The sequence below is a fragment of the Hippoglossus hippoglossus genome, chromosome 8 (genome assembly GCF_009819705.1).
Source record: "Hippoglossus hippoglossus isolate fHipHip1 chromosome 8, fHipHip1.pri, whole genome shotgun sequence".
In the NCBI taxonomy this organism is placed as follows: Eukaryota; Metazoa; Chordata; class Actinopteri; order Pleuronectiformes; family Pleuronectidae; genus Hippoglossus; species Hippoglossus hippoglossus.
Genome location: NC_047158.1, coordinates 5,668,525 through 5,681,239, shown reverse-complemented (window position 1 = coordinate 5,681,239; position 12,715 = coordinate 5,668,525). Strand labels below are relative to the sequence as shown.

General features: G+C 41.9%; 1 protein-coding gene and 1 long non-coding RNA gene across 2 annotated transcripts; both read left to right on the top strand.

Annotated features, from left to right (window-relative positions):
- The first annotated feature begins 1,316 nt into the window (after window positions 1–1,316).
- Window positions 1,317–1,992, top strand: LOC117766430. Its single transcript, XR_004614710.1, has 2 exons — window positions 1,317–1,436; window positions 1,519–1,992. It is a non-coding gene; the product is annotated as an uncharacterized LOC117766430 (long non-coding RNA).
- A 2,258-nt stretch (window positions 1,993–4,250) lies between these two features.
- LOC117766428 (eukaryotic translation initiation factor 4 gamma 3-like) lies at window positions 4,251–6,948 on the top strand. The gene is made up of 4 exons (XM_034593434.1): window positions 4,251–4,370; window positions 5,927–6,017; window positions 6,452–6,568; window positions 6,871–6,948. The coding sequence occupies exons 1-4, from the start codon at window positions 4,317–4,319 to the stop codon at window positions 6,909–6,911; spliced, it is 303 nt and encodes a 100-aa protein (XP_034449325.1). The 5' UTR covers window positions 4,251–4,316; the 3' UTR covers window positions 6,912–6,948.
- Window positions 6,949–12,715: the final 5,767 nt, after the last annotated feature.

The following is a 12,715-nucleotide window of genomic DNA, read 5'->3' as shown; positions in this document are numbered from 1 at the left end:
ACACTGAGGAAATATTGACACATAGAGCTGTTCAGGCTTGGACTCTGATCATGAGACAGAAGTTTGGCGGTGATAGGACAATGCACAGTTGAGTTATGACAACATTGTCTCCTTTGGCGAAGGATGATCCTTCGCCGCACCTCAATGTTTACACGGTTTGAGGAAATGTCACAATTCTGACCATGGTCCAATGACTTGACTGAGCTCTTTTGAGCTGCATATTGTAAAGGAGCCAGGAGCCGTTCATCAAAGTATAAAACATGTCACTTCCTGTAGCCAGCAGGAAGTGAAGCGTTTATCCTTGCCGCAGTGCGCAAAACGCATGCAACGCGGAGACGTGCACTTGGTCATTGATCGCTCTCTCCACTAACCGCAACAGGTGATTTTAAGTCATGATTTCTGTGTAGATGTCATCAGGCCGGGACTCTTGTCTTACATGTCTAGTTTGGACTCGATTGGACCAAATATGTCAGAGATACAGAACCTCGTGTTTTGATGGCGTGTAATCAAACTTTGATGCCACGCCACGGTCACACCGTGTGATGAAATCATATATACCGAGGTAGTTTATATCTCCATCTTGTTGAGATGACATTCCCAGAAGTTGAAGTTGATCTGATGAAAGCCCTACGACAAGTTCATCAGAGTAAAATTGTAGAAAATGGCCAAAATGGCCACCAAAGCCAAAATGGCGGGCTTCCTGTTTGGTCTAGCATATCTATCCAAGAGACTTTTTTGTTTGTCATGAAAAGACACATGTCCCTATCGATTTTGGTAGATGTCGGCCAATTGTAGTGCCGGGGCTGCCCTTTAGGACAAAGAATGTGCATTTAAGTAAATTTCACTCAATTCATTTAAACCGGACTACTCAGTTAAGTTGAGAAAAAACTTTATGCAGCTAACTTGCTTAAATTATGAATACATACACTTTAATTGTTGTGTATAGTGTATACATGGTTGAATGTTGGTTTTCTTACTCATTTTGAGTTGGAATTACTCATCAGGTTTTACAGTGTGATTTAGTCATGGCTTAGTAACACACTGAGCCCACATTGCTTCTATAATGGAAGTTGGTGCGGACGCTAAATGTACAGTAACATGATGTCTTCTTCCAGGCAAAGCTGTCGTTCTCTCTGAACATCATCAGCTTCTTCTGGTCAGTTGCAGCGTTCGCTATCAGCTTGATCGTCTCACTAAATCCATATTATGACCCGGTCAGTGTCACGGTAAAGGAAACACCACTGACCTCGACTGAGGGAAATACAAAATATATGTGTTTTCACTTCCAATAATCTCTTGAACTCTTGAACTTTTCACAGGTGTTCACAGGAGTCAATGGGCTGATAATGAGTCTGCTGGTTGTTGAATGTTTCCTCGCCCTGTTCTTGATCTACTGGTTAAGTAAAGCTGTTTGCAGGCAACACTTCAACACTTTGGTATGTTTTTTTCATTGCAGCTACTTTTGTTTTAGTTGAATAAAGTATAATGTAAATTCTAATGGTCTTTCTTTCTCTGCAGCCCATCATACTGCTGAAACATGGAGACTGAAATAAAAGACTTGATGGAGCTCAACACACCAACCGACCATGTTTAAACTTTTAACTTCCTGGTTGTATAAAAAGTGCATATCAGCCCATCAGTGTAGTTCAGTATATCCCTGAGCGCATGCTGTAAAAAAAAGCTACTTCATAATAACCTAATGCTTTTGGTTTTTACAATTACATGTTTTATTGTCTTTTTAAAAAATCACATCCATGTAAATAAAAGAAACATAAAGGACAGAGAACACTCTTAGATCATATCTGAAACCTACATATTCCACACGGTCTCTGTTAAATGACTTTAGATTGATTATTGATTCCTGTGGTAGCCTGTGTGTTCTGCCCCCAAAAAATGTAAAGACTTAAAGATGTGTCTTAAGATTTCAGTGACCCACTGTGGATCTTCTGTTTAGTATTGACTCACATTGTGTACTTTATAATGACTTGATTTTAAAACAAAATCTGGCTTGTATTCCTAGATTTTATTTCATTTGACTTTATATTTGGCTTCAGATTAGTGAATTACTCTGGACGGGTTTTATCTCGTTTAAAAAAATCAAAGACTCTCAAGTTGACAGATACTGTAAATTTTGATTAAATACCTTTTCAATTCTTTATCCATGAATTTCTCTCATAGACAGACAGAATGTTTTTTTGATTGTGGTACATTTCCTACCAACTATAAATTGAATATTTTACGTTCTTAATAAATTTGCTTTGAAATACTGGTGGGAGCATACAACATGTCCACCAGAGACATTGTGGGGATGGAGCTTTAGAGGCCTAAGCTGAGGAATGTCAGACCTCCACCTCCTACACCACCAGGGTTTGCAGATTCTGTGGAGTCATTTAAAAAAAGTCATGACATTCGTTTTTTAAGCAGGCCTTTGGGTAATTGATGTGCACCAGGTCTGTCTTTTATGCTCTTTACTGGTCTCTGTATTCTTTTCCTGTGTGTGTGTGAGTGTGTGTTTTCTCTTCTGCACTTTGTATGAGCGTGTCTGAATTTAAGGCCTTAAATATGTTAAAATATTACGTGACAGGTCTTCAATGTGTTTAGGTAGATCTTAATTATTTTAACATTCATCTAATGCTGCTTCTGTTGCACTTGAAATCGGTTTCTTAAGAGAAATGTTTTAGCGACACACAAAGTTTGTAATGTCTTCATGTGTTAACTCTTTCTCAGTGGTACAAGGTATTAGGATGCTGTAATAAAACAACAAACAAGACCAGCATGGAACTGATGATTGATGTACACACCAGGCCCAGCTGTGGGAAATACTACAGATACCTATTCTCTCTGCCTGTAGTTCATGAGATACGAAGCATTTCTCTACTTGACTACTTCGCCTTATCTTCAATTATGATATTCCTTCATATCTATTTGACATAGGTCTTAAACTTTGTTCATTATGCTATTTGAAACTACTTTGCATTATGCATTATGCTAAAGTTTGTAATTGAACTTGTTGAAAGCTGCAGTAACTCTGTGTCAGTGGAACTGGACCATCTGACAGCCACTCAGTCATGCAGTGACTTTCCACATCCTCTAGATGTAGCTGTTGTCTGCTTTTTTGCTGTCGTTCGTCACTCATGTCTCAGTCTTTCCCTTTCACACACACAGCAGTACAGCCACATAGAGGTTTCTGAACCAAAGCTAAAAATCCACTGTTATACGTTCAATGTATTTTGTTATCTTGCAAAGAGAGATCATGATGACTGGATGAAACAAAAAAGTATTTATTCAACAGCACATACAACTAGGGCAACGTTGTAGCACTAACGGGCCCGAGCACAGGCATTTTGAAGCCTGTTGCGGTTAGTGGAGAGAGCGATCAATGACCAAACGCACGTCTCCGCGTTGCATGCGTTTTGCGCACTGCGGCAAGGATAAACGCTTCACTTCCTGCGTCCGTCACGCGATGTCGATCCTTGCCTGCTAATTGCTCATTACGGTCCACACTATCAATTGCACATCACACTGTGAAACTTTTATGTAAATCGAATGATAGTTGTAAAACAAAGCTTACTTCCTGTTGCCAGTAGGTGGCGCCATCACTATTATTAAATACAGACATATAGATCTGCTCAGGTTCTGATGTAGCGTGAGCAATTTTGTGTCAATTGGACAATGTTACAACAAAGTAAGATGGATTTTAATGGAAGAAACCTGAGGAAGACGTGATACTATTGATCTTTAATGAATTCATCAGTGTGTCCCCAGTCATTAGAATATTCCTCTGTGATTGACTGATTCCTCAGTTTATGCCCAGATGTATCTAGCACTGTGTGATAAAAACCACACATGCTCCTAAATTCTCTGAACTGTCAAAGATAAAGAACAAAGAAATCAGTATAAAACTACAGAATTTGTCTGATTCAGGTTTGAAGTCATTGTGGTTCTGTATTTTTTTTTTTCTTCAGCACAACTGGGTGCCTAGAAGACCCGACCAGGGTCCGAAAACCATCGAGCAGATCCACAACCTGGCAAAGATTGAAGAGCAGGAGGAGAAGAGAAGAGTGCAGCAGCTACTGCTCTCCAAGAACACCCAGAGATGGCCAGGTCAGGCCTGCAGTCTAATTCCTCTTTAAGGCCACTTTCACAGTCGTTTGACTCCACTGTATTTCCCGTGAACTGATTTTAAACCTATATTTCCCTGTTTTTTTTTATTTTTTATGTGTGGGTGTGTCTCCACAGATCCAAGGGAGCAGAGAGAGCAGAGAGAGCAGAGAGATCAGCGCGTACAGAGAGAGGAGACCTGGTACACTGTGCCCATGAGGAAGAACCGCAGGACCATCGACCCCAACGAGATCCCAAAGATCTCCAAGGTGAGACAAGCTGTCAGAGGCTGTGAGGAGTGTACAAACACTGCATACAGGAGACTGCACACGCTCCTATCATTTGAAGCTGCTATTTACTTTCTGTCCCTCTTAGTTCATTTGCTTATATTTGTACATTGGAATCACAAAGACAATGACAAACAATTACCATGTGGTAACTGGTCGTGTTCCATGGAAACTTAAGCCGTTGTCAGACATGACCTCCGGGGTAAAATCCGGAGAATTGGCTACACACTTCAAACATTTAAATTACTTGAGCTGAAATTTTGATTAATGATAGTTTGATCTGAGAGATTTGAAATGTTAATTTGAATTAAAGTTGGAACCTAAAGCAGAGTCAGGACTTGTTAAGATGCTGCCGTACAATCAGAAACATATATTTTATGATTTATACAGATATTGGTAAACAAGTTCCTTAGATTTTATACTGAACATTGTTATAACTGATAAAAGACTCACAACAGGGGCATTTGTGTCGATTTGTAGATTAATCATTAACAATGTTGCACAGATCAGAAGTTGAGCTGGATTGAGTTGAATCCAACTAAAATATCATATTATTTTCTACTTAAATTTTCTCAGAACCGTCACTAAATGTCTTCATGCTGCCTCCTCACGCCCACGATTTCACGCCCTCAACTCAGAGTAAATCAATTCAACGATATACATAATGATATGTATAATGAGTTTAATATAGTAAAAATTAATCACAACAAGAGAAGCTGAATATAGTAGGTTTTTGTGAAATCAGCAGTCACCTCTGAGTAGAAACTGATCACAGACAACGTGAAAGGTTGTGTGGCTCATTCTTTGTGCCTGATGGTCTGTGCTGAATCTGCAGGCTGTTTTGAAAACTCCGTCTCGGTCGAACATCGGCAGCTTTGTAATTAAGATAAAGTGGTGAGGTCGTTCTTCGCGTTGTGACAAGTTCGTCTCGTGTTCATTAAATGTTTTTCCATTTTAGTGTCAGACTTCCTCGTCGGTGGTTTCTGTTCTCTGGCTGGAAAACCGTACATAGGGTTAGGGTTAGATAACTCGGGTCACATAACTGTTTATGATTAATCCTTGGAATCGTCACAACCGGGCTGTTTGTACAAACTCTCCCTGCTCCCATCTGATCTGCATTACTGTAGTTTACATGTTCGGCAGTGCAAAGGTGGCACAAAGGATTTATGAGGTACTGCAGAATAGAAAGAAAAGAGACTTTTTGGGATCGCCACCTGCTGGATGCACTCTGACATGTTTCAGTGTAGAACAGGGAGCACACTCGTTCACTAAGCTGTTGGGTCACCTCATGTTTACAAAATAAAACGTATGGTATGGATGCAGTAATGTGGCTGGGACTTGTCCTTGATTAACATTGGGCATTGCAGAATTCAGCCCCTGCTTAGGAAAGAAGCTTAGTTCTCCCTCTGCTCGACATTTTGAGAACATAGAAGAGTGGCAATCTTTACCTGTAGATTTCAGTCTAAACCTCTATTGTCATCTGTAGTTTTTATTGCTGGAAATGTGACGAGTGATCATAACCGCTTCTCTTTCTGCAGCCTCAAATGGACGAGAAGATCCACTTGGGCCCCCGGGCTCAAGTCTCATGGGTGAAGGGCAGCAGTGGAGGAGCCAAGGCCAGTGACTCAGGTGAGGTCACACCACATGACTTGTAAAGCTGTCGGGTCACTGTGCAGTTCACACTACATGACCTGCTGTCCTGTGATCGGGAGTCTTGCAGCTGTTTAGAGTTCAAACTACAAGACTGATCGATGACAGGGCGTCACACACTTCACAATGTTTCGACTGTTCCGCTCTGTTTAGCTGTAGTTGTCACTGATTCATCTAAGATATTAAGCCTGTTAGAAATCTGGGAGTCTGATAGTCTTTCAAATCTATTACATTTTACAAAAGAATTCATTTTTTTATGTTCTTAAAAAGGTTTTAAATTTAACTTGATGAAACCCTGATATAAAACAGAGTGAGGTGAAGCAGCTTCCTCTAAATGACTGGACCTTGACTCTGATCATCCACAATCGTTACTTTTCACTCATCTCTCTTGTAACGTTTTCTCTCTGTAACAGAACTACCACGCACAGCGGGCCCCAACCGTTTCTCAGTGCTGCAGCCCCCCCCTCACCTCAACCCTCCACCAGTCATCCACAGAACCCAGACTTCGACGCCTGGAGAAATCTGGGAAGGTATAAGATGACAACGCTGTCTGATTTAAGGATCCTGTTGGTGTTTGTAGAGATTGTCCCTGTGATTCTGATATTTATCCCTCCTGTTAGCAGGATATTTAAAACTCTGATTAACTAGTTTTCATTGAATTTGAAAGAAATTAGTTTTGTAATTATGGTTTTGTTTTGCTTCTGTTTAGGTCAGAGATAATAATTTGTAGTAGCAAGTTTAGGTTCCAAATTGATTGAAAAGCTTGATACTCAAGAGTTCCTCATTTCCACTGACATCCTTCCTGACTTTTTGTTTGTTCGTCCCCCGTCAGTCGCAGCAGTACAGGCAGAGAGCGCAGCGAGAAGCCGCTGATCTCTGCGCCGCCATCGTCTCGGCCTGGTCCGTTCACCAGTGGAAGCGGTTCAGAGGAGCTGCGGGAGAGTGAAACCCCAGAGGAGCCGCGAAGAGACTGGAAGCGAGAGGGAGCCAAGCCCCGGAGACCGAGGGTCACCGAGGTCAAACCTGAGCCAGAGCTCAGCAGAGTCCGAGAGCCTGGTGAGACGCACGGTGCTGCCCAACACCGGACAGACATGGCGATAATACGGACACATTCACTCTCTGCCATTACACACACTGTTGTGTCTGTGGTTGTTTATTTGCCTCGACAGTGAAACCTGAGCCTGTTGTCCTGACGATACAGAGACCTGCTCGGTCTGAGGAGCAGATTGAGAAGACGTCCAAGTCCATCATCGAGGAGTTCAGGAACAATAAGGATTTCAAGGTGCTAAGATCCACTCAACTGATAACTGATTTTTATTCACACCAACAAACGGCTGCTTATAAGAATATTAACGATGACATGTTTACTGCGTCCGTAGATTAATTTATGAATCAGATCATTTGGTCTTTAAATAAATTATTTCGTGGGGCAACCTGATGGTGAAGGCACCACATAGATATACATGCTCTCAAGCAGCAGCTCTCCTGTTTGACCACCATTTAGTCTCATACCCCTCCTCTCTCCCTACTTCACTATTTGTTTATGGCCAAAGGGGTGTTGAACATCTCTTTTTCTCGCTCCTTGCGAGTTCAACATACCCAGGATATCTTTCTGATATCCTTAACTGAACTTAACCTAACTATCGCAACCGCGCAACAGTGTAGAGAGAGAGAGCGAGAGAGAGGGGAGGGAGGGAGGGATGGAGGTTGTCACAAGATAAATGTGTAAATTATCTATCCCCATTCCAAACAAATATTTAATTTCATAAGATAAAGGGAAGAATAAAAGTATTAGTCTTGAACATGCGTCTTTGTTTTCTTGCAGGAGGCTGTCAAGTGTGTGGAGGAACTTGATCAGGGCTCTCAGTTTCACATCTTCATCCGCGTCGGGTTGACTCTGGATCGCAGTCAGATCACACGGGACCACATGGGCCAGCTCCTCTTCCAGCTGGTGCAGAAGGGAATCCTGCCCAAACCCCAGTTCTACAAAGGGTCAGTTCCCCTGCTCAGTTCTACTTAAGAGTTCATTTCAACCCGTGTGGAGAAAACAATAGTAAATAGATTTAGTTGATGTTGTCCAGCCATTTATCTTCCTGTTAATTATTTTCAAAACCTATAAACATGTCGATACGAGAAAAAGAGAGAATGACTATTACAATTTTCAGTGGTTTTTGGTTGTTTCTAAAAGTCCATGGATGCTTTTTCTAGAAAGGACTGTTTTTACATCTAATTTCTTATTAACTTTAAAAGACCCAAACAAGTTAAATCAAATAAAAAAACTTCTTCTGTCCCTTTACTGTGGCCAATTTCCAGTGTATTTTAAAATACCTTAAAAGAAAACCACTGTTTGGTTTCTCCTTATTATTCTGTTCTTACAAATTCATCAACAACTCCCAAACTTTGAGTAACATCAGGTATAAAGAAGAAGTAAATTGCCAAAGATCCATTGATTTCTTTCGGGAACATGTAAATTGAGTATAAGAAATCATTTTCTTTTTGCTCAATAATTAGACGTGGTCCGTTTTTCGGAGCAGCTCATTTTTCTAACCACAACATCCTTGTTTCTTTTCCCAGGCTTGCAGACATGCTGGAGCTTGCGGACGACATGGCCATCGACATTCCCCACATCTGGCTGTACCTGGCCGAGCTGCTCTGCCCTGTGCTGAAGGAGGGGGGCTTCTCTATGAGAGAGCTCTTTAGGTACGAGACACCCTCACATGCTCATGGAGCCCATATGGGTGAAATCAAGTGAAAGTCGGTGTCCAGGAAAGAACCTTTAATCGGATCTTGGAGGCCAAACTACTCTAGCTGATCATTTTAGTCATCTGTCTCAGAAATAAGAAGAATAACCCCCTGAAAAGGCCACAAACGTGTTGACAGTGATGAACTCGGCTCTAAACTAAGCTGTGTGTGAAGTAAAGATATGTTCAGACTTTTAAGATTTATTTTAATTTCTGTCATGTTCTGTTTGTTCACAGTGAATTAAGCAAACCTTTGCTTCCTGTGGGAAAAGCTGGGATCTTAATCTCTCAAATACTGCACATACTATGCAAACAAATGGTAAGAAACACTTTTCTTGACTCTTTTTTCCCCTGTTACCTGTTCTCATTATGAAGCAGGTGGATTATAACCAGTGACTCAGCTGCAGATATAATGTAAATATACATAGATTATTGACTTGTACAGAATCTATATTGATAGTGTTATTGTTGCACTGCAACAGAGTTCACTGTAGCATTTTTTGTATTATTCATTCAGTGTTATTATAATTCTGTTATAATTATTATAAACCAGTAAAATGAAAAATCGCAATGAAATCAACAAGGCTGATTTGCTCTTTTGATTTGAAGCAAATATTTTTCTCATTCATTAAGTAAGTTTATGAATTAAATGTTTCTCCCTGCTGTAAATTAGACGTAATTAAAAAAGACATTTCAGAGCATTGGTTTGTGACGTTGTCCTGTCTCGTCTCCACAGAGTCATCGAACTGTGGCTTCTTTGTGGGGGGAATCAGGCCTCAACTGGACTGACCTTCTGCCGGAGGAAGAGGACGTCCAGGCTTTCATCTCACAACAGGTCAGTGATGAAGGTCAACGCTCATCAAGGGCCAAGATATATCACTGGGAGAAAACCCTCAGTTACCATCGATCAGCTGTTTGAAGACTGTTTAACTAATTGAGATAAATAAGACCTTTTAAGTTTTTAATTGTTTCCACGTCGTCTTTCTCTTCTGTACTTCCTCACGATATCAATGTTGTCTCCACTCAAACAGAAACTCCAGTTTATTCAGGCGGACGCCTCCAGCTCCGAGGCGACTCTGTCCGAAAGAATCTGGTCTCCCGAGAACGGTGAGGCTGAGATGGAGCCCATGAGGAACGGAGCCGGCCACACCTCAGAGACGGAGAGCAGCGACAGCACACAGAAGCCTGAGGGACTCCCTGCAATCAGTGCCGTGGTGCTAGACAAGGTATGTTATAGATTCATAGACTGTTAGACAAAAGTATTACACTGTGATTAAACCTATTACAGCAGAGGGTTAATAAATCAATGAATGGAAATGTCCAGACAGTTTCCTTAGCAGACGGCAAACTCTCTGAATGTGACTATAAAACTGGAATTTGGCGAGTGAATTGTCTGGTGACCTTGTAAATATGTTTTTTATTCGTTCCTAAGAAACCAGAGACAGAATTGGACCAAACTGCAGAAGAAGAGACAACGATCCAGGAGAAGCTGGATGAAAGTGAGCCTGTTGTGTTGGTGGCAAGGAAGACACGACAAAGGGCTCCATCAAACCTGAGGAAGAAGACGAGTGGACTCACTCAAACGGAGCCCGTGGTTTTTGTGGGAGCTGCCTTCTGCAAAGAGTGGCCAAAGATTTGTGTCAGTTTTGGATTCTCTGAGGACGAATACTCCAGCATCCTGAAGGAGCAGCAGCAGCAGCCCCTCACCTCCAAGCACCTGGGCCCACCAGAGGTGGTGCTGGAGGTGGTGCCTAAGGTACTTCAGGGCTTCTGGCTGCCTCCTGAAGATACCTGCCTGAAGATGCCGTCCCAGCACCTCAGTGTTCTGGCTGTTAGCCTGACAAAAGCAGTTGAGGACATGATCTCCAAACTTCTGCCCTCACTGCTCCGTGAAGTCAGCTTCACCCACTCCACCAGGGACAAACTGGTCCAGTCGATCCAGGACAATGTTAGCCAGAGCTTCACTCACCCCGTCCTGATGGAGAAGATCAGCTGCTGTGTAGTAGATCTGATGAAGTCCATGACCACCATCGCAACAAAGAACATCTGTGAGCTGTTTCAGCCACAGATTTCAACAAAGGAGCCAAACACCGTTGCTGAAGAGGTGAAGCAGGAGCCTCATCAGGAGTCAGCATTCACTCTTCCTCCACCAGCTCCTCCTGTGACTCCTCCTGCTGAGCCTGCTGTGGTCCTGGAGGGTGAGGGTCTCTCTCATGTACCCATCATCCCACCAGCTCCTGTGACTCCTCCTGCTGTCACCAGTACAGAGCAGAAGAACGTGGACCTCAAGGCCAAGACACAAAAGTTTAAAAAGTCTAAAAAGTCTCGGCTGAGTCCGTCCCTTCACTCACTGGTGAATAAAAAATCTCTGCTGCTCTTTTCTTACTAAAGAGGCAGAGTGAAAAAACGATTCCCTTGTTCATCATTTCATTATTCAGATAAGATGTCCTTTTAAATATTGATTTATGAAAATGCCAAACACAGCGGTGCGAACTTCCACCACAGCAGCACCTGTACCCTACAAAAATACACAGAATCTGTATTTGAGACATTCAAATTTTATATTGCACAAACGGTGTAAGAGGAAAAAAACATTATGCATATTTCAAAATCGGTTGGGTCATCCAGTGTGGGCTTTGGAGGATCAGCTATAAAAATCAAGGCAAGGCAGAGCCGAAGAAAGAGGAAAAACATTGTCGCACAGAAAACTGATTGAAATTCTCCTAAAGTCAGTGACATACACATCACCAACATCATTCAGCCAGACACAATCCAAAGGAGTACAGAAAGGGCTGTTGTCGTGGTTTTTAACATCAGTGATCTCTAAGGCACAGTTTTCCTGAGTCAAATCTCTGAACAACTTTGTGCGGCCCTCAAAGCTTTCCAAGACCTTTATGTCGTCCTTGTGACAGATGACGTCATCTATTTTATTTGCAAATTGCCAGGTACCTCTGAGTCAGGAAGAGGACAGCGCTTCCGTAAGCTGTAAGACATGTCCTCTGATATCCTCTTCCAGAGCTGCGTTCACACGTGGATCACAGAGGACATTCAGGGTAAAAACATGGTGTAAACGATCTCGTTTCGAGTCAAATTTGAATGTCGGGGCTTATGGACACTTGGGTGACACCACAGGAGCAGTATGGAGGCATTTTACGTTGTTTTTTCACGTTTGAAGAAGGAGTCACCATTTACTTCAATTGTTTTGTGTGGCGATCAGAGTGGGATTAGGTACATTTGGAAGCTTAATGCTAGTTAGAAATGATACCCTATCAAGTAATCAACAGCCAGACAACGCCACCTCAGGAATTTCACCTGAAGAATTATTTTGATTTTAGTAATACCTGTACCAAGGCATTCAGGTTCATTATACTGAGGCAAGAGACGTGGTTCTTTTTAACAAAATATAATTATTTTTATTACAAAAAGAGCATGTCTTAAAAGGCAGTAAAATCCAGTCACACAGGGACGTGGGGAAAGGGGGGTCCTAATCAGGAGCTGAGGCTTACCAATGGGGTGATGGGTCGACGAGGGAGGAGGGATCCCAAAAACCAAAATACAACTTCACCCCAGTCACACGTGAAGACCATTCGCACACATACGTTGTGAAGAAAATTAAACCAGGGGGAGCAAGCACAACAAGGGGGAGACCATCATCCGGGACACCAGCACCACCACCTTCGGCTCTCAGCGACTGAAAGGGATAAGGGAACACAGTCAGTCGGGTAACAGGCAAAGAAATTAACCAATGTACTAATAAACACAATATACCAAAAACCTATGGGGTTGGCAGCCATCAGGTTACAAAATAATTATATAACTATTATAATGCAACTAATTCAAAAATAGCAAACAAAAATAAATCTCAAATGAAAGGGGGGTTGATATTGGTTCAATGAAATAAACAAATGATCACAAGCTAAAATATAAATCATTAAT

What these genes read in the sequence shown, in the direction of transcription:
- LOC117766428 (XM_034593434.1), top strand. Translation starts at nt 4,317, where the DNA reads ATGAGGAAGAACCGCAGGACCATCGACCCCAACGAGATCCCAAAGATC. An exon ending in AGCCAAGGCCAGTGACTCAG is followed by an intron (nt 6,018 to 6,451) that starts GTGAGGTCACAC and finishes TCTCTGTAACAG; the next exon opens with AACTACCACGCACAGCGGGC. An exon ending in GCCTGGAGAAATCTGGGAAG is followed by an intron (nt 6,569 to 6,870) that starts GTATAAGATGAC and finishes GTCCCCCGTCAG; the next exon opens with TCGCAGCAGTACAGGCAGAG.